General features: G+C 41.1%; 1 protein-coding gene across 3 annotated transcripts in view; it reads right to left on the bottom strand.

Annotated features, from left to right (window-relative positions):
• The window catches only part of TTC27 (tetratricopeptide repeat domain 27), a 677,043-nt gene that overhangs the window by 182,903 nt on the left and 472,554 nt on the right, over window positions 1-21,586 (bottom strand). For 2 of the 3 annotated variants that reach the window (XM_033935684.1, XM_033935682.1), the window contains one exon: window positions 16,421-16,543. The exons of the other annotated variant lie outside the window; for it this stretch is intronic. In XM_033935684.1, coding sequence (XP_033791575.1) covers window positions 16,421-16,543 — 123 coding nt within the window. The remainder of the gene's footprint in view (window positions 1-16,420; window positions 16,544-21,586) is intronic. 3 annotated transcript variants of the gene reach the window in all.

The following is a 21,586-nucleotide window of genomic DNA, read 5'->3' as shown; positions in this document are numbered from 1 at the left end:
TAATACTGATCTGCTACTAGAGCTCGAGTATAGAGGGAGACTCCTGGAATTATCAAAAGTCCCACTTCTCCTCAACACCTCCCTTTTATTTTCCTTACCACCTTGCCTCCTCCAGGTCCTCTAACTCTACCCAGTTAAAGATTTTCCACACACACACATATCTCTCAGTGACTTCCAGAATAATCTCCTGCATTCTTCTAAACGGGGGGAGGGGGGAAATCACATACAGTATATAATAGTTTAAAGAATAAAAGATCATAATTTACCTCTAAACAAAATTGCACACATGGACCTCAGCTAATCAAAGCAATGTTACTAGCGGTCATGACAGCCATTTTTAGAGCATGGCCAACATGGGCAGGACACTGCCAACAGTCTCACACTCACCATCTAATAATTATCCATTTTACTTGCTAAGTTCCTCTATAAGATGTCCTCTCCCCATGATAAATAAGATCTGCAAGTGCATGTCTGTGTTTATTGCTCCAGTGTTGCAATGCATGCCAGATGCAACTTCTTGGGGTTCCCAGTTCAATTTTTATCTACATATTTTTATCTCTAATTTGTGATCCCCTGTTCTGTATTTGGCAAGGGTCTGTCGGTGTGGAAGTAATGGGAAGTGGGGGAATTGGGAAGAAGGCAGAGAAAAAAGGGGGTTAGGGAGCCCCAATATGCATCCTTGAGCTTTGGTGACTAAGTATGCAAAGGGGGCCAGTGTTGTTGATTCAGGAACACTGTTGACTACAGAGCTTGGTAAAGAGAATTCTTGCTACCTTTGAAAAAGTCTTCGGTTGGTGAGGCTTGGTCTTCATCAAATAAAGGGCTATCATATGCTTAGGAGAGGTGCTGTATTCTGACTACATTACTGCTAGTAAGAGAGGACTATCATGTGTTCAACTTTGGGAAATGTGAATTTTCTCTTCATAACCCCCCCCCCCCTTCCAGGACCCACTACCTTGAGAGCGACAGTGTACACCATGGGTTCAGACAGGTGAGATTTTGGGACATTGGATTAAATTATTTGAATAGCTCTGGAATATGCTTTCTGGTCCTATCTGATTTTGGTTTTAAAAACCGATTTGTTCTTACAAAAATTCCCCATTCAGATTTTTTTGGGGGAAGAATACATGATGAATATTGCTGATTTGTATAAGCAGGGTATAAGTTTTTAAATTGAAATAAGTAAATAATTATTAAGCAAAAATCACAGAGAAAAAAATTCAGTAAAGATTATTATGGAAGACTACAACTATGACCTAACTGTATTAATAACTGCACTGATCTAGCAGTTCTAGCACTGAACTAGCAACTCTATTGAAAGTCCATGTCAAATTAAACTAACCATTGTAACTGACCCAACCTCTTGTAATATAATCTGACATTGAAATGAATAGGTAAAGGCAGAATAGAAAACCTGATTAACAAAACATAACATACTGAAGAGTGCATTATCATCATGGAATAACATATGGCTATTAATCGACTGGCACTTCCTACACACTCATATAGCTCTAGTAGATTATGACCAGTGACACAAAGGCCCCTACATAAATCTTATGCTTTATTACAGCATTCAGAAGCACAGAAAATTGATATTAACATTTTTTAAATCAATGGCCACGGTGGCAAAAGTTCTGATGTTCTCAACTTGCCCAGCCCCACTGCCCGATTCTCAGCTTCCCCAGCCCCACTGCCTGATTCTCAGCTTGACCAGCCACCCTGTCTGATTCTCAGCTACCCCAGCTCAATTCTTAAACTTACACTGTGGAATCGCAGGAAGGAGAGGAGAAATGCTTCCACGGCGAGAAGGAGAGAGCCAGCACGAGGTCCACTCAGCGCTCGCAAGTCCTTTTGATGTAACTTCCGAGTTCACAAAACAGGAAGTTACATTAGATGGGAACAACTCTGGCGGGCGGTGGCGGCAGATGGAAAGCATGAATGCCGTGAACGGGTCTCGGGGCCGACTTGAATTGGTGAGTTTGATTTTTTGCCAAACCAAACCGATTCAAATCGATTGAACCCGAAGTGAATCGGTGAATCAATTCAAATCGGTGAATCGGGCAGCACTAATATAGAGAAGTTCAATAAGTGGTGTCTGGTGTCAACAAAAAAGTTTTGGATATATAGGAGAATGGGGCAATACATATATGGAAAAACAATGATCACAGCAGGAGAGATGCCTAATCTCTGCTGCCGCGATCACGAACCCCCTGAACTGCCGCGATCCGCGGCAGGAGAGATGCCCAATCTCTCCTGCAGGCACCCCAACCCTCCTGGGGCCTAAGGCTTCTATGGGTGAGGCCTTAGGTACCTGGCCCATCCGGGCTTGGGATCCGTCCATCCAATTTTAAAGTAAGTTGAGGGGGGTGTCGGGGGTGTCATGGGTTGGGGGTGTCGGGGCCGTTCGGATGGGCGATCGGGGCGGCTCACGGGGAGGGGGGGTGCACCATGTGCAGGAGGGCCTAGGATCCCTCCTGCCCATATTTGAGGGGGGTAGGGGGGTCGCCTTCCGGGAGGAGGGGTGGGGTCTGCGCCTTGGCAGGAGGGCTTGGGCTCCTTCCTGCCGGTATTGTTAGGGGGTTTGGGGGGGGGGTGGATCGCAATTGCGGCAGGAGAGATTGGGCATCTCTCCTGCTGCAATCGTTGCGGGGGGAGGGGTAATTCTGTAACCAGCATTGTTTTTGACAGATGCCGGTTACAGAAAACAGCTTTTAGGCGAAGGACTGGCTCCTCATTCGCCTAAAAGGTCTTGCTTTGGGTGTTTGGGATTTGGGCAATTTTTTGGTTGATAATGTGTTTTAAGTTTAGACGTAGTGGTGGTCTGGGTGATTAAACTGCTGAACGTAGAGGTAGGCCATTCTCAAAAAAAACAAACAAACAAAAAAAAAAACCACCTCATTTTGGATTTTTTTTTGAGAATGAACATTTTTCCTGCTGCTACTTTCAGCATTTAGGGGCTTAGGCCAAAAGGGGACAGACCTTTTTTTTAAATTATGTCCCTTTATGTAAAGAAAGTTAATAAAAACAAGAGGAAAAGGAAACAGTTATGGCTCTGTAAATAGGTGGCTGAAAAAATAAAAGCAAAACAGATGGTGTTCAAGGAATACAAAAGAACACAAGAAGAGAAATATAGAAAAGAATACTGGATAAAACTCAAAGAAGTGAAGAGAGAAATACGATTGGCGAAAGTGCAGGCGGAAGAAAAAATGGCTAGAGAGGTAAAAAGGTATATTGGAGAAAGGAGGAAGACTAGCAATGGAATTGTGAGATTAAGATGCTGAGGACTATGTGGAAAGTGAAGAGGAAAAAGCAGATGTGCTAAACAAATTCTTCTGTGTTCATGGCAGAAAAGTCTGGAGAAGGACCTTGGTTGGCTGTCCAAGGTATATATGGGAATGGAGTAGATATCACTCCTTTCATGGAAGAAAGTGTTTATAAACAAAAGCATGGGACCTGATGAGATCCATCCTAGGGTATTGAGGGAATCTGGAGAAGTTCTTGCAGGACCTCTTGCAGATTTATTTAATAAATCCATGGAGACAGAGAGGTTCAGTGGGATTTAACATAAAAATTGCCGCTGCTGGGCCAGACCAGTGGTCGATTGTGCCCACCAGTCCGCTCATGCGGCGGCCCTTAGGTCAAAGACCAGTGCCCTAACTGAGACTAGCCTTACCTGCGTACGTTCTGGTTCAGCAGGAACTTGTCTAACTTTGTCTTGAATCCCTGGAGGGTGTTTTCCCCTATATCAACCTCCGGAAGAGTGTTCCAGTTTTCTACCCCTCTCTGGGTGAAGAAGAACTTCCTTAAGTTTGTACGGAATCTATCCCCTTTCAACTTTAGAGTGCGCCCTCTCATTCTCTCTACCTTGGAAAGGGTGAACAACATGTCTTTATCTACTAAGTCTATTCCCTTCATTATCTTGAATATTTCGATCATGTCCCCTCTCAGTCTCCTCTTTTCAAGGGAGAAGAGGCCCAGTTTCTCTAATCTCTCACAAAAGTGGAGAAGTCAGACACTACAGGTTGGTAAGCTTCACTTCAGTGATTGAAAAGATAATGGAAGCTCTGCTGAAGGAAAGAATAGTGAATTACCTGGAATCCAACGGGTTACAAGATCTAAGACAACATGGTTTCATCAAGGGGAAATCATACCAAATGAATCTGATCGATTTCTTTGACTGGGTGACCAGAGAACTGGATAGAAGATGTGCGCTGGATGTAGTCTACCTGGATTTCAGCAAAGCCTTTGACACGGTTCCTCATAGGAGGCTCATCAATAAACTTAATGGACTGAAGTTAGTGCTAAAGTAGCGAACTGGATTAGAAATTAGTTGAGACAGACAGATGACAGAAAGTGGTAGTGAATGGAATTTGCTCAAAGGAAAGAAAGGTGAGTAATGGTGTGCCTCAGGGATTGGTATTCGGGCCTGTTCTGTTCAATAAATTTGTGAGTAACATTTCTAAAAAATTAGAAGGAAAAGTGTGTCTTGCAGATGACACAAAGATTTGCAACAGAGTAGATACCCAGGAGGGAACAGAAAATATGAGGAAAAATCTGCAAATGTTGGAAGAATGAACTAATGTTTGTCAGCTAACATTTAATGCGAAGAAGTGCAGAGTGATGCACTTGATTGTATTATTTTCCTGCATAAAGTATGCCTAGCCTTAGACTCTGGTGAAGAGGACTGTATATAATTTGCCTAATAAAGTACAGAGCTGGCAACTGAGTTAAAGTTTGTTTTGAGGAACCTTTTCTTTTGATTATATTTTCATGTTCAAATTGAAACCTGTGATGGACTATGCTTTTGAGGCCAGTTGCCAAATAAAAGTATATATTTTTCATAAAGGCCATTCTGACTAAAGGGTAATCTTTGCAAGATCTGTTGAAAGAGCAATTCTAGACTGTTGCCTAGGGGTGAAACCCTGAGCGACTCCCCTAGTTCCAGGGGGACCACGCCAGATTGGAGCAACGTGTCACTACCTGACTGCCCTTTATGCTTTTTGAGGGCACAGGTGTGACAATATGGTGGTCAGGACCAAGGTACTGAACACATCAATTATGTGGGTCAGTGACTGATATGACCATGTTGCACTGAGTGTAACACTTGAAAGCACTAGAAAGCTTCAACATGAAAGGGAAGATTGCCAATGTGAGATTAAAGGACACATTGGTCCGGGGAGGTTGAGTAAATGTGAACCCGAAAAAGCGTCGACACTCCTGGCCTGCATGGCCCAAAGAATGAAAATGGGAAAAAACTAAAAAATATGACAAGTAGAATAAAATAAACTATGAAAATAATATAATGAAGGAAAATAGTATTGGGAAGGAACAAAAACCCAAATTTGACGAGCTTAAGATACTATGGGGCTCATAATTTTATTTTATTTTTTAAAAATTTTTATTCATATTTAAACTTTCAACAAGTGATTTATAATACAATCATATACATTCTATTATCATTTTTTAATCACACATATATTGAATCACAATGTAATTCTTCCCTTCCTTTCTCCCTCCCTCCAATATAACATTATAATTTAAAATTAAAACCCTCCCTCCCCATCCTATACTTCAATAAATAAAAGGGGAATAAATAACTATTGAATATCATCATTCCTTACAGTAATTTGTTAATGGCTCCCAAACATCAATAAATTTTTTATAACGTCCTTGCTGAAAAGCTAATATTTTCTCCATTTAAAAAATATGGCACAATGAATTCCACCAAAAAGTATAACTTAATCTATCATAATTTTTTCAATTTTTTGTAATTTGTTGAATAGCAACTCCTGTCATAAGTAGTAATTTATTGTTTTTAGAGGAAATTTGACTCTTTTTCCTTATTGATGTACCAAACAATATCGTATCATATGAAAGCACTACTGGATTCTCAAGTAAATTATTAATTTGATTCCAAATAGATTTCCAATAATTAAGTATTAGAGGACAAAAAAACAGTAAATGATCCAATGTACCAGCTTCAAGATGACAGTGCCAGCATCTATTAGACTTAGAAGAATCTAATTTTTGTAAATGCACTGGCGTACAAAATGCTCTATGTAACAGAAAATAACAAGTTTGTCTCATAGATGCCGACACTGTACATCTCATCCTCCAAGACTAAATACGTGGCCATTGAGACGCAGTAATTTGATACTTAATTTCAATGCTCCAAATGTCTCGAAGACCATTCTTTGGTTTTTTATTCATAAATCCAGATATTAATTTGTACCACTGGGCGGCCCTGGTGTCACCTGAAAACATAAGTAAGGCAAGCTGTACTTATCACAGATTTTTCCATTCAGGGAACCCTGCCTAAATGGCTTGCTTCAATTGCAACCATTTATAATTTTGTGATTTATTAAGATCATATTTGCGTTGCAATTGTGAAAAGTCAAGCAACTTACCATTAGAAATAACATCATCTAAAGTACACATACTTCCTTTCATCCAATATTTCCAGATGACCTTATATCTGCCAATTTTAATCTTGGAGTTTAGCCATATGGTCTGATACGTTGATTTCAGTATTGAAATAGGTGTTAAATCATTAACATATTTTAATGTTTTCCATGTATCAACTAGTATTCTGTGATCTTTATATAATTTAGGCAATTTGATACTAAGGACATGACTTAATCTCAAAGGAAACATGAGTTGCCATTCCAAAGTCAACCAATCTGGAAACTCTTTCATGAGCTCAGGGAGGATCCAGTACATACCTTGACGCATAATATAGGCTTGATGGTACCTATAAAAATTGGGAAAATTTACCCCACCCTCCGTAATTGGTTTTTGTAAAAATACCATAGCAATTCTTGCAGATTTTCCAAGCCAAATAAATTTTGTTAGAATACTATTTAATTTCTTATAAAAGGACCCCTGAAAATAAATTGGTAACATACTCTTTTGATAGCAAACTACAGGCAAAATCATCATTTTAACTGTCCCCCACCAAGACAAATGTAGTGGATTCCAATGTTCACACACTTCTGTAATCCTTTTTAATAGCGATTTTTCATTTACCTTCATTGTTTCTTCTATTGTATTTTGAATCCAAATTCCTAAATATTTAATGCCTTCATCTTTCCATATAAAGGGAAACGAATCAAATAATCTCTTTTGACAATGAATATTTAATGGAAGGATCTCTGATTTATCCCAATTTATTTTATACCCTGATATTTTCCCAAATTTATTTATCTATTCTTATAAGTGTGGGATGGTAGATTCAGGATTTCTCAAATGAAGCAAAATATCATCCGCATATGCAGAAACTTTATATTCCCGACCTGAATAAGGAATTCCCAGAATCTCTTTTGATTGTTGTATAGCCAATAAAAGGGGTTCCGATACAATATTAAACAATAAAGGAGACAACGGACATCCTTGTCTAACTCCCCTCTGTAAGTCAAAACATTCTGAAAAATTATTATTAATATACGGTTTAGCAGAAGGCCTGAATAATTTGTACAAATCCTGAACCAATTCCAAACCATTTCATTGTCATACATAAATTAGAGAATGACACGGGGAAAAAATTTGTCCCCGTCACCGCCCCGTCCCCAGCCGACTATCCTCTGCATCGCCCCGTCACCACCATTCCCTTCACCGCCCCGTCACCGTCACCGCCATCCCTTTCACCGCCCCGTCACCGCCACTGCCATCCCATTCACCGTCCCGTCACTGTCACCGCAGCATGCATAAAAGCCTCAAACAGGTATGATTTTATATACTTATCTTTATTAACGTATAAAGGAAACATACTTTACAACTTAGTTAACTATACAAAAACAAAACACAACCTGTACTTTTAATTGTCCTTATTTTTTAACCCGTGGATGAACAACAAATCATCCACAATCTCTGGATTCAATCTAGTTCTCCTTTCTTCCACAGTCCTTCCTGCAATAGAGAATGCCCTCTCTGAAGATGTGCTGGTAGCTGGAATGCACACCCCTGACCCCCATCCCCATCATAATAGTAAATAGTACTAATTGTAATGCAATTTCTTCCATTCATTTTTCATGTACACTACTGTATATAATATTAATTCATTATGGTAACCACAAAATTAAAAGAAACACAAAGCACACTGTATGCAGAAAAAATATTAATTAATATTTGTTTCATTTTTCAAAGAGGTCAAGACAGATGACTAAAATATGCAATGTCACTTCAGAAACAACTATAGAAAAATAGACAAATATAATGCAAAATATAGATAACTGATATAAATTCTCAAAACTGACACATTTTGATCACTAAATTGAAAATAGTCATTTCTCATACAATTTTTCTATCACTAATCTTCCCCCACCCCATATATATTCCGCAGGTTTTCAAAGAGGTCAAGGCAGATGATTTTATGCAATGTCACCTCAGGAACAACTATACAAAAATAGACAAATATACCCCCTCCCCTTTTACTAAATCGCAATAGCGGTTTTTAGCGCAGGGAGATGCGCTGAATGACCTGCACTGCTTTCGATGCTCATAGGCTCCCTGTGCTAAAAACCGCTATTGTGATTTAGTAAAAGGGGGCCATCGTGCAAAATATAGACAGCAGATATAAATTCTCAAAACAGACACATTTTGATCACTAAACTGAAAATAAAATCATTTCTCCCACAAGTTGGCATGCTTAGTTACGTCAGCTCTATGGCTGCTTTAACTGTAAGGTGCCTGAATCTAAGGCTATATGCTACCATTCTGTAAAGGAACCTGGGAGCCCATTCACTGCTATAGAATAGCGTTCCCTGTACAGTCTACGAGGAAGAACCCACTTGGAGAATTGTCCCTTATTTTTTTTAAGGATTATAAAAACAGAAGCAATAATGTGAAAAACAAAACCCAGCCTTAAAACAGGCTGAATTAATTTGTGAACCATTATTTAAAGGATACTCAGAAAAAATATTGTTTTCCCTTAACTTAAATGAAATAAACATATTCCTATCCATCATTTGACTATAGCTAAGGGCAAAAGAACCTCATAGAGCTGCAGTGAAATAGAAAAGTGATTTTGTTTTACTGTAATCTCTGCATTAAGTAGATTTGCACACCCCAAGCTCCTTAAATCCTGATGCACTTCTAGCTTTTCCTGTATCAGACTTTGCAAGATTAATAAATGGAGCATTCTTCTGCCTGCCAGTTAAAGGATGAAAAAAAAAAAAGCCTATAAAGTTCAAATCACAGCTTGACTAAACTCGAACTTTTTTGATTTCATTCTTCCTGGCTGACCACAATAAGCACCAAGGTTGGGGAAGGGGTAAAACGCGGACCTCACGGACCTGGCGGATCTAAACCCGTACCGCCTTAAAAATCTGAGGTCCGTGTCGGTCCGTATCCGTGGCGAAAGCAAGCAGAATCAGGTCCAATGTCCATGCGTTTTTTTTTTTTCTCAAATTGTATACCACTACACTTGCTGCTTTTACTTGCTTCGGGCCTTCCTCGTTGCTGGGACCTGCCTACTTTCTGTTTCCGCGAAGGCAGGACCCGGCAGCGAGGAAGGCCCGAAGCAAGTAAAAGCAGCAAGTTGTAAGCTTCCCTCCGGGGCTCTATTGTGTGTGTGCTGGCTTCCCTTCTCTTCCCTCCGAAACCAGAAGTAGCGTCCCGGGGGGAGGGGGGGGGGGAAGAGAAGGGAAGCCGGCACGCACACGATAGAGCCCCGGAGGGAAGCTTACAACTTGCTGCTTTTACTTGCTTCGGGCCTTCCTCGCTGCCGGGTCCTGCCTTCGCGGAAACAGAAAGTAGGCAGGTCCCGGCAATGAGGAAGGCCCGAAGCAAGTAAAAGCATGCAAGGCAGGCGTCAAAATTTTCGGCGCGAGTCAGCCTGGGAATGAGCAGGATTAGCTGGGCGGTCATCTAAATCAGCCGGGGAGAACACTTACTTGTACCTGACGAAGTTTTCAGGCTTTCAGCTCCTCCCAGTGAAATGAGTGAAAAGTGAATCCAATCGAACAAAAAGAACTAACCAATGAAGAGCCTGTATATTAGGGGGCGGAGTCAATGCGGCAACGTGCAAGTCGGGTAGAGAGTTGGAGGAGACAGACCACATGGCGGAGACAAACATGGCCGCCGGAAAAAATCTGACACCCGGTCCCGAACCAAAGACACACGGGTGAAGACAAGGTAAATAGCGGTACATAGAAGGGGGTACATTTGCCTGCGGGGACAAATCTTTTCACCGTTTTTGTGGGCGGTGAAAACTTTTGTCCCCGTGTCTGCGGCGATTTGGCTATGGAGTCTCCATAACCCGTAGCCAAACCGCAGCCACGCCGCGGTTCCCTGCGGGGATCGCTCCCCGTGTCATTCTCTAACATAAATGTCCATTCCACACGATCAAAAGCTTTCTCTGCATCAAGTGACACAGAGAAAGCTGGACCTTTTAAGGTTTTTGATAAGTTTAACTTATGAAACGCCAGTCTGATATTATTAGAAGAATACCTTTGAGCTACAAATCCTGTCTGATGCATTCCAATAATATAAGGGAGAGCCTTGGCCAATCTCAAAGCAAGAATTTTTGCCAATAATTTCCCATCCACATTAATCAATGAAATAAGCATGTAGTTTTGAGTCCAAAGTAGGATCTTTATTTGGCTTAGGCAAACTATAGTTAAAGATTCTGCCATAGTACCTGTAATACAACCATTATTTAGTTGGTCTTGATATAAATTTAATAAATGGGGTAGTAATGTGGTTTGAAATGATTTACAAAACTCAACAGTGAAACCATCTCCACCTGGAGTGGATCCAACTATAAGAGATTTCAATGCTGTCTGTATTTCCTTCAATGCAATCGGTTTTTCAAGAGATTCTTTTACATGATCAGGAATTTTAGGTCCATCAATTAATTTTAAAAATTCAACTCCTTCAGCTTCCTTATTTGAATCAAGATCGGAAGAATATAGTGCTTTATAAAATTTCAAAAATTGTTCCAAAATGTTATTAATTTGAGAGTGAGTCTTTCCTTTTTCATCTTTTATAGCTACAATTTTTGATTTCTTTTTCTTTACTTTAAGGCAGGGGTAGGGAACTCCGGTCCTCAAGAGCCGTATTCTAGTTGGGTTTTCAGGATTTCCCCAATGAATATGCATGAGATCTATTTGCATGCACTGTTTTCAATGCATATTCATTGGGAAAATCCTGAAAACCCGACTGGAATATAGCTCTTGAGGACCAGAGTTCCCTACCCCTGCTTTAAGGTAATTATCTAACATTCTTCCTGCCTTATTAGAACTATCATAATACAATGCCTGCTGAAAAAACAATTCTTTTTTAACTATTCTTGAGGAAATCTCATTATATTTAAATTTGTGTTTTAACAACTCTTGTAACGTGTTTTGTTCCCATTTTAAAGCCAATTTTAATTCTAATTCCTTAATCTTTTTTCCAAACTAGAAAATTCTATTTTAAGTTTTTTCCTTACATATGCTGAAAATGAAATATGTCCTCTTGTAGTTGCTTTAAAAGCATCCCACAGAGAATTTAAAGAGATTTCTTCTGAAGTATTTAATTGGAAATATTTAATAACTTTTTTTTGTATTTCTTTAATAAAATTATCTTCAGCATAGCAGAGCATTATTAAACTTCCAAACAGGTCTACTATAATCTTGATCTGTTATTTGTAATTCTATCCATACTCCTCCATGATCTGACAAAATAATTGGATCAATGATGGCTTTTGGGATTTGCTGAACTAATGTATCTGACACAAAAAAAATAATCTATTCTTGAAAAGGATTTGTGAACTTGAGAACAAAACGAAAATTCCTGATCCTTAAAGTGTAATATCCTCCATATATCTTTTAATCCACAAGATAGAACTAGATTTTCCAATCCTAATGATTTCATTATTCTACTTGGTTTTTTTTATCAATCAAAGGATCCATAACTGCATTGAAATATCCAGCCACAATTAATTTCGTTGTAGCCAGTGGTAAAATCAACTGTTGAAGAGATTTGAAAAACTGCATTTGACCTGAATTAGGTGCGTATACATTAACTAGTGTCAATGTATTATTCCCTAAACTCATGTCCACTTGAACCCATCTTCCCATGACATCAGCAGAAATTAATTTAAAACTTCCAGAACATTTCTTATTTATTAAAATAGCTACTCCTGCTTTTTTACCCATAATTTTAAAAAAAGGTTGAAAAACCAGCCTAAGTTGGTACTTGGATGATCAAAAAGACAGGTTGTCCAAGTATCGATAATTGAAACGGGTTTTAGACGTATCTAAAACCAGCTTAGGCCTTTTCAGTGCTCCTGTACACCCAGAGTGAAAAAGGATGTTTTTGGAGGAGTGGATAGGGCGGGATGTGGGCCGACCTATTCTTAGTCGTCCATCAGCCATAATCAAAAAAGTCTGACAGGTTGCCAGATGGAACTTATACGTTTTGACTTAGATGAAGTCAAAACAGGTATAAGTTCTGGATCGGGCCGCTGAGCTGCTCAGTGGCCCAGACAACCTTTCCTCCCACACCCATAATGATTGTGGCAGGAGAGATGTCCAATCTCTCCTGCTGGAACCTCCCCGAACTAGCAGGAGATATGCCCAATCTCTCCTGCCAGACCTCCCCCTCCCCCCCAAGCGCTCTTCACTGCTGAGAACTTCATGGAGGTACTGGTGGTATATAAATAGAAATTGCACTATATTGTTATGAAGTTTATGGAATTTTTGTACTGTAAAAAAAAAAAAATGAAAATTCTTTTTCATAAATAGAAAATTGTGTTCAATTCTGATCTCCTTATCTCAAAAAAGATATAGCGGAACTAGGAAAGGTTCAAAGAAGAGCAACCAAGATGATAAAGGGGATGGAACTCCTCTCGTATGAGGAAAGACTAAAGAGGTTAGGCTCTTCAGCTTGGAAGAGACGGCTGAGGGGAAATTATGATTTAAGTCTACAAAATCCTGAGAGGTGTAGAACGGGTACAAGTGGATCAATTTTTTACTCCATCAAAAATTACAAAGACTCGGAGACACTCAATTAAGTTACAGGGAGATACTTTTAAAACCAACTTGAGGAAATATTTTTTCACTCAGAGAATAGTTAAGCTCTGGAACATGTTGCCAGAAGTTGTGGTAAGAATGGATAATGTAGCTTGTTTTAAAAAAAGGTTTGGACAAGTTTTTGGAGGAAAAGTCCACAGTCCATAATGAGACAGACCTGGCAGAAGCCACTGCCTGCCCTGGATCGGTAGCATGAAGATAGACTACTGGGCAAGATGGACCATTGGTCTGACCCAGTAAGGCTATTCTTATGTTCTCTAACTTTAGACTATATATCGCCTTGACCTTTCCGAAAATGCAGTGTAGAAAGTTTGCTTTGTTTTTGTTTGTTTTATTTAAATAAAAGAAAAAATGTTTTTGAATGAATGTATGAAATGAACTGAAAAAAAATGTCCATAATTCACCAAAAACAAAAGCAAAATTTTGCTCTATGCTCATTGGTAATGGATTGCTAAGTGCCATGGGTACTTCCTGGCTGCTAATGTTTTCTGCAGTACTATGAGAAGGAACAGTAAATTCCTGTGCCAGAATCTTGAAAGCATTCCCTTGAGCTCTTAATGTAAAGCAAGTCAAGATACTGTATTTTAAATTATCATGTTAAAGTTTAAAAAAATAAATAAAATAAAATGGGATGGGATGGGATAAGAGGAGAAATGCAGAAAATTGGGAAAATGGGAGTATTCATCTACAAATCTGTAGCTAAACCTGAACATAAAGGGAAAAAAGAGTTACTAAGTATAAGCTGAATTCTCATTGTCGGAACATTACGTCTTCCTTACAGTAATACTTCTCCTTTGGTAAACAAACTCTGCCTCACCCATCAATTCCAGTGAAATTTCAGCTGCCCTTTTCCAAATTCTAATTTGATAATTACCATTTTCTCAGTCAAGATTCTTTTTAGTGACACAAGAAGAGATATTTAGTTTTGGATATGGTATAGCAATTTAAAACTTCCAGTTTATATTTAGAAGTTTCTTTAAAAAAAAAAAAAAAAAAGAACAGCATATTAGCTTTAGCAAAAGGGAGAGTCTTCATTATGGCCTCAACGATCTGAACATCTAGGCAGCAAAAATTGATTGAAGACAGCTGGACAGAGTCTAAATTCTGACTGAAGTATATTGAGCAATGCAGGAGATCTCTGGGATTGAATACAATACAAAAAGGAGCTGCTGACAAGAGCCTAATATTCTCCAGACACATGGACAGACAGTAAGATACACTGTTTGGCACTGAAATGCAATTTTGTCTTTTTGTAAAAACCAGAATCCAAATTAGGAGTTCTAATTATGATTAGAGTGTGCCAGGAGAGCGAACATTACTCTGCAACATAAACTGTTAACTACTGGAAAATATATAGCCTACTATGTACAACAGTCTAAACAAATGTTCCCACTAGCTCTAACAGAGCAACAATTGGAGAATTAGTAAAATGTAACCTTTCAACATTAGACAGACTCTTATGACAGAAAAAAAGCAGATGATACCCTAATAAGCACACATGATTAGATTTATTTATTTATTTTTTTTAGTGGTAGTGACCCAAGCTTCATATATATTTGAAAAAAAAGGGTTGTGTGGCACACCAGCCTTTGTATAGTGGGTAGTGTGGACACAAGGAGAAGACACTGGGTAGGGAGACACTAAAAGACTCATCGGAGGTTGGAAAGATTCCAGGGAGGAGGCTCACAAGGGGACTAAATGTCATATGCAGTGTGTGTGCTGCACAAAGCGGAGTCCACCTGTCCATGCCCTGAATATGGACTTATGTTTTAAAACTTATCTAGGAAGAGAAGGAATGCAACTATATATGAGCTCAGGCAAAAGCCCATTACACTTAAAAGCACACCACTTAAGCCTACCTGCTAGGCTGGACTTAAAAGTTAGGCAGTGCTGATCAAGTCTGAAGGTACATAGATAGGAAAACATTGTTCTAGAAGCAAAGTTGTTAGTTTTACTTAAAACAGAGAGCTGTTACTAACAGAATACAAGGCAGAGAACAAACAACGATCCATCAAAGAGTTCCACAAGGAAAGCAGGAGAGCAAAAACAAGGAAGGCAACTGTGAAACTAATGATCTTGATAAAGTCTTTAGTCAATTGTAGTATACTTGATGCAAACCATACCCAACACAGAAAAAAAATGTAGTATGGACCCAACACGGTCCATGTTTCGGTCAAAGAAGCCTTCTTTCGGGGTCCGTAGTTGCTGTAAACTACAATGAATGGATTGCTAATAAGCAAAACAATAAACCATATTTCAGAGCGATAGCCAAACTAGCGATAACGCAGGATTGCAAGAAAAAAAAAAAAAGAATACAGTTACATAAAATGATATAGGCACTGATGCACAGTGGAGGGGCATTTTTCAATAGGATGTCTGAGTTTGGATATTTTGGGAAAGATGTCCAGAAATCCAGTAAAGAAAATGTCCGTTCTCAAAATAGCAAGACATCTATCTTTTTTGTTTTTGGAGAATGACCAATGTAGACATTTTGGTCCTTAGTATGTCTACCTTTTTTGTCATTCTCAAATATAAAGATGTCCACATGAAAAACGCATAAAAGCAAGATTTTTGGACGTTCAAGCAGCTAGCATTCTTAGCAAACTGTTCACACGAAGATGAGCATTCTTCAGCACATCAGAAGGATTACTGCAGAGAATGCCATATTAAAAGTACCAGGTACATATGTCACTTTAACTTGCTCCTATTGTATAGTGAACCCTCCAAAACCCACCCAAAACTTACTGTACCCACCTGTACACCACAAAAATAGCCCTTATGCCTGCAGGTGTCATCTTAATGTAGGTACACTAGGTTTTGGAGGGCTCACCAAGTTAGAGTGACATCTGTAACTTTTAATGTGAAATTCACTACAGTACTTCTTAGAAGAGCCTCTCCGCTCTCTGGGCTGAGAACCCCTTGTAATACAGGTTAGAATGCACTGGTTTTTTTTTTAACATCTGTGGGTGGTGGGAGGGGATTGGTGACCACTGGGGTAGTAAGGGGGAGGTCTTGCCTTAATCCCTCCAATGGTCATCTGTTCAGTTTGGGCACCTTTTTTAACATTTAGATGCTTTTAAAACAGGTCTATTTCCAAACGTGTTAAAAAAAAAAAAAAGCCCAGGATCTTCTGTTAAAGGTTTGATTATGCCTGAGGACTGTCCAAGTCCTAAGCCCACTCAAAACGCCTCTAACAAGCCCCCTTAAAATTTGGACACACTGGAGATAAAACAACCAGAAAGGTGTCTAGGAAGTCTGTTCTGAGAATGCCTACTTGGACGTTTTGATGAGTAAGACATCCAAGTGCTGGTTTATGCTGTCTTTTGGACATCTTATCTTTTTTTGAAAATGAGCCCTATAGGCTAGAACCACAATTTAGTTCAACAGATTATACGGCTCTATATTACCTTTCCATGCTGTCCAGCTCTTTCATAGCAAATCACAGAATCTTCCCACATTTCTAGTTTCTCAAAGATCTTAAGTGCTGAATTAGTGCAGCCAAGGTCAAAAAGCAAATTTGCAAGTTGACGCTGAAAAACATTAAGCAGTAAATACACAATTATTGTAAGCTATTGATTCATGGACATTACATGATTATTGGAATGTATGCAAATTATCAAGGCATTTGGAAATAAATGTAGGACATAACCTGATCTCACTAAGAAACATTTAGCTTGAAAATAGGCCTTCAAAATTGTAGGAAAGAGCTTAAAATAGGATTATTTTTAAGTGCTTTGCACCATGAATGTTTTTTCTACCTTCTGAGTAGTGTTGGGTAAAATCATTTTGAAAAAGATTTCAAATGACCAACAATTTATTATTTCTATAGCTCTACCAGGCGCACGCAGCGCTGTACATTGGACACGCAAGAGATGGTCCCTGCTCAAAAGAGTTTACTATTTAATTATGACAGACACACAGAACAAAAGGGGGAGTAAGAACATAGTGCTCATGTAGGGAATTAAGAGGGGGGCTGATGAGGCAGAATAACAGGACAAAAAGGATAGTCTGAATTTAGTTGGGGATGAAGGGATGGTAGGGGACTATAAAGGGGATGACAGACAGATACGTAGATAGGGTTAGGATTTAAACGCAGCTTCAAATAAGTGGGCTTTCGGCATGGATTTGAACACCACCAGAGATATGTGGGGCAGCAAAGTAGAAGGGATGGAGATTGGAGCTGGCAGTACAGAAGGGTATCGACAGGAGGGACTTGTCTGACAAATAGAGTTCCTGTGGGGGGGAGGAGTATAGAGAGTAACAAGAGAGGAGAGACACTGAGGCAGTGATCTACAGTGTCAAATGCTGCAGACAGATCAAGGAGGATGAGGATGGGAGTAGATTCCTTTGAATATGGCCAGGAGCAGGTCACTGGAGACTAGAGAGTTGCGCGGGGACAGAAATCCCACCCGTCCCCACCCGTCCCCGCCAAAGTCCCATCCGTCCCCACCCGTCCCCGTGAGGAATCCCTCCGTCCCCACCCATCCCCGTGAGGAATCCCTCCGTCCCCACCCGTCCCCGCGAGGAATCCCCTCCGTCCCCACCCGTCCCTATAAACTTCAGAAATAGTTATTTCATTTAATTATGCTACTGAATTAAAGGATCTGGTAGAAACCCATTTACAAATAAGCAAAAAGACTTTATTAATTTGAAAATATTAATTGGGAAGAATACATACTTTGCAAACGGGTTTCTACCAGAGCCTCTAATGTTTATAAATTTTTATCAACACAACTAATATACTACTTTATCATGAAGCAAAATAAAAAAAAAGAAATATAATTCTTTTCCTACCTTTGTTGCCTGGTTTCTGCTTTCCTAATGTTCTCATTCAATTCCTTCCATCCACTGTCTCTCTTCCTTCTGCATCTTCCATTTGCTCTGTTACTGTGCCTCTCCCTTTCTTCCCCCTTCCAAATTGGTCTGGCACCCATCTTCTTCTCTCCGCTCCCCCCATAGTCTGGCATTTGTCTTCTTCCCTGCCAGCGTCTTCTCCCTACTCTCTCTTCTCCATTTCCTTTCAGCGTCCTTCTCCCCCATCTTCCCCATGTCCTGTCAGCGTCCTTCTCCCCCCTCTGTCTTCCACATGTGCTTTCAGTGTCCTTCTCCCCCATGTGCTTTCAGCGTCCTTCTCCCTCTCTGTCTTCCCCATGGCCTTTCAGCGTCCTTCTCCACCCCCCCCGTCTTCCCCATGTCCTTTCAGCGTCCTTCTCCACCCCTTTGTCTTCCCCATGTGCTTTCAGCATCATAGAAACATAGAAGATGATGGCAGAAAAGGGCTATAGCCCATCAAGTCTGCCCACCCTACTGACCCATCCTCTTAAGTCTATACCTAGCGACCGATATTCCAGTTCGACCCTCGTAGGGATCCCACATAGGTATCCCATTTATTCTTAAAGTCCAGCACGCTGCTGGCCTCGATCACCTGCGCTGGAAGCTCATTCCAACGGTCAACCACTCTTTCTGTGAAGAAATACTTCCTGATGTCGCTATGAAATTTCCCGCCTCTGAGTTTGAGCGCATGCCCTCTAGTGGCAGAGGGTCCCCTGAGAAAGAAGATATCATCTTCCACCTCGATACGTCCCGTGATGTATTTAAATGTCTCAATCATGTCTCCTCTCTCCCTACGTTCTTCTAGAGTGTAGAGCTGTAGTTTGTTTAGTCTCTCCTCGTACGAGAGACCCTTTAGCCCGGAGATCCTCCTGGTGGCCATCCGTTGAACCGATTCGATTCTAAGCACATCTTTACGGTAATGTGGCCTCCAGAATTGTACACAGTATTCCAGATGAGGTCTCACCATGGTTCTGTACAATGGCATTATGACTTCAGGCTTCCTGCTGACAAAGCTTCTACTGATACATCCCATCATCTGCCTTGCTTTAGATGAAGCCTTCTCCACTTGATTGGCAGTTTTCATGTCTGCACTGATGATTACTCCTAGGTCTCGTTCCGCCGAAGTACAAGTTAAAGTTTCTCCATTCAAGGTGTAATTTCTGCATGGATTACCGCTACCGAGGTGCATAACCTTACATTTCCCAGCGTTAAAGCCCAACTGCCAGGTCGAGGACCATCTTTCCAATGTAAGCAGGTCCTGTGCCATACTATCCTGTAAAGTACATTCCCTTACTATATTGCATAGTTTAGTGTCGTCGGCGAATAATGTTATTTTACCATGAAGCCCCTGAGTCAGATCCCCTATGAATATGTTGAAAAGGAGTGGGCCCAGGACTGAACCCTGCGGTACTCCGCTGGCCACCTCCGATGTTTTAGAGAGGGTACCGTTTACCATTACCCTTTGTAGTCTTCCACTTAGCCAATCATTGACCCAAGTAGTTAGTGTTTCTCCTAACCCCATCGATTTCATTTTGCTCAACAGCCTGTGGTGTGGGACGCTATCAAATGCTTTACTGAAATCCAGGTACACGATGTCCATAGACTCTCCCAAGTCTAGCTTCCTTGTCACCCAGTCAAAGAAGCTGATGAGATTAGATTGGCAGGACCTACCCCCGGTGAATCCATGTTGATTGGGATCCCGTAGATTTCCCTCAGACAGGATCGTGTCTAATTTGCGTTTAATTAAAGTTTCCATGAGTTTACACACTATTGATGTGAGACTCACCGGCCTGCAATTTGCAGCCTCTGCCCTGCAACCCTTTTTGTGTAGAGGAATGACGTTGGCTGTTTTCCAGTCCAAGGGTACTCTCCCCGTGCTTAGGGAGAGATTGAAGAGTGCAGCTAGCGGTATCGCCAGGACATCGCACAACTCCTTGAGCACTCTTGGGTGCAGATTGTCTGGTCCCTTGGCCTTATTTACCTTTAGTCTTGACAGTTCACTGTAAACTTCACCTGGTGTAAACTCAAAATTCTGAAACGGGTCGTTCGCATTTGACTTAGCCTCTAACTGAGGACCGTGTCCTGGTGCCTCGCAAGTGAAGACAGAGCAGAAGTATTCGTTCAGTAGTTCGGCTTTATCTGAATCTGCTTCCACGTAATTCCCATCCCGTTTGATAAGGCGTACTATCCCGTCTGTGTTCTTTTTCCTATCACTAATATACCTGAAGAAGGATTTGTCCCCCTTCTTAATGTTCTTTGCTAGAGTTTCCTCCACACGAAGTTTGGCCTCCCTAATTGCTGTTTTGACCGCTGTAGATCTGGTCCTATATTCCATGATGGCTTCTCTTGTTTCCGTACTCTTGTAGGAAAGAAATGCTTTTTTCTTCTCCTTAACAAGGTGTGAGATCTCTGCGGTGAACCATTGGGGTTTATTGTTTCTTTGTCGTTTATTTACTGATTTTATGAAGCGGCTAGTTGCTTCATGTATGGTTGATTTCAGTGTTAACCACTTATCTTCTACATTATCGGTCTCCACTTGGTCCTGCAGCGTCCGATGTACGAAATCTCCCATGCGTGCGAAGTCTGTGCCGCGGAAATGGAGTACCTTTGTTTTCGTGTTTGATCTAGGGAAGCCTTTCCTAAGGTTGAACCATATTATGTTGTGGTCACTGGAGGCTAGCGTATCTCCTACTGAGACCTCTGAAACGCTTTCCCCGTTGGTGAGTACCAGGTCGAGGATCGCCTGGGCCCTAGTGGGCTCCATCACCATTTGTTTGAGACAGGCTCCCTTTATGGAGTTTAATAATCTCCTACTAGCACTGGTTGTCGCTGAAAGTGTGCCCCAGTCTGTATCAGGCATATTGAAGTCCCCGAGTAGTACAGTGTCTCCCCTTAGAGTGATATTCTCAATGTCTTCAATTAGGTCTGTGTCCATGTCATCCAGTTGTCTAGGGGGTCTGTATACCACACCAAGATACAGGCACTTTTCTCTGCCTCTTGCCAGGTTTACCCAGAGTGATTCCCCTGTGTATTTGACATCTGTAATCCTGGTGGTTTTGATGTCCTCTTTAATATATAATGCTACCCCCCCACCTAACTCCCCTCTGTCTTCCACAAGTGCTTTCAGAGTCCTCACCTCCCGCCCTTCCCATGGCCTTTCAGCGTCCTTCTCCACCCCTTTGTATTCCCCATGTGCTTTCAGCGTCCTTCTCCCTCCTCTGTCTTCAAGTGCTTTCAGAGTCCTCCCCCCCTCCCGTCTTCCCCATGGCCTTTCAGCGTCCTTCTCCCCCCTCCTTCTCTACCGCCCCGGGTGCAGCACAGCCGGCCAGGTCCCCTTACTTTTGTGGCACTTCCCCGACCGACCGACAACAGCCCCGGTCCGACAAACCTCCCTGCCCTTAACCGCGAATCTAAATTACCTTATTACAGCTGCTGTAAGAAGATAATTTAGATTCGCGGCTACAGGGCAGGGAGGATTGTCGGACCGGGGCTGTTGTCGGTCGGTCGGTCGGGGAAGTGCCACAAAAGTAAGGGGACCTGGCCGGCTGTGCTGCAACCGGGGCGGGGTGGACCTCCCCCCCTCCCTTGGTAGCCACTCGAACCGCGAGGCTACTCTCCTCCTTACCTGCACTGCCTGCAGCACAGAGCCAAACGGAAGTCTTCCCAACGTCAGCGCTGACGTCGGAGGGAGGGAGGGCTTTGTTTAAGCCCTCCCTCCCCTCCGACGTCAGCGCTGACAT

Source organism: Geotrypetes seraphini, chromosome 3 (assembly GCF_902459505.1).
Source record: "Geotrypetes seraphini chromosome 3, aGeoSer1.1, whole genome shotgun sequence".
Taxonomy (NCBI): domain Eukaryota; kingdom Metazoa; phylum Chordata; class Amphibia; order Gymnophiona; family Dermophiidae; genus Geotrypetes; species Geotrypetes seraphini.
Note: the sequence above shows the minus strand (reverse complement) of the source record. Positions and strands in the feature narration are given on the sequence as shown.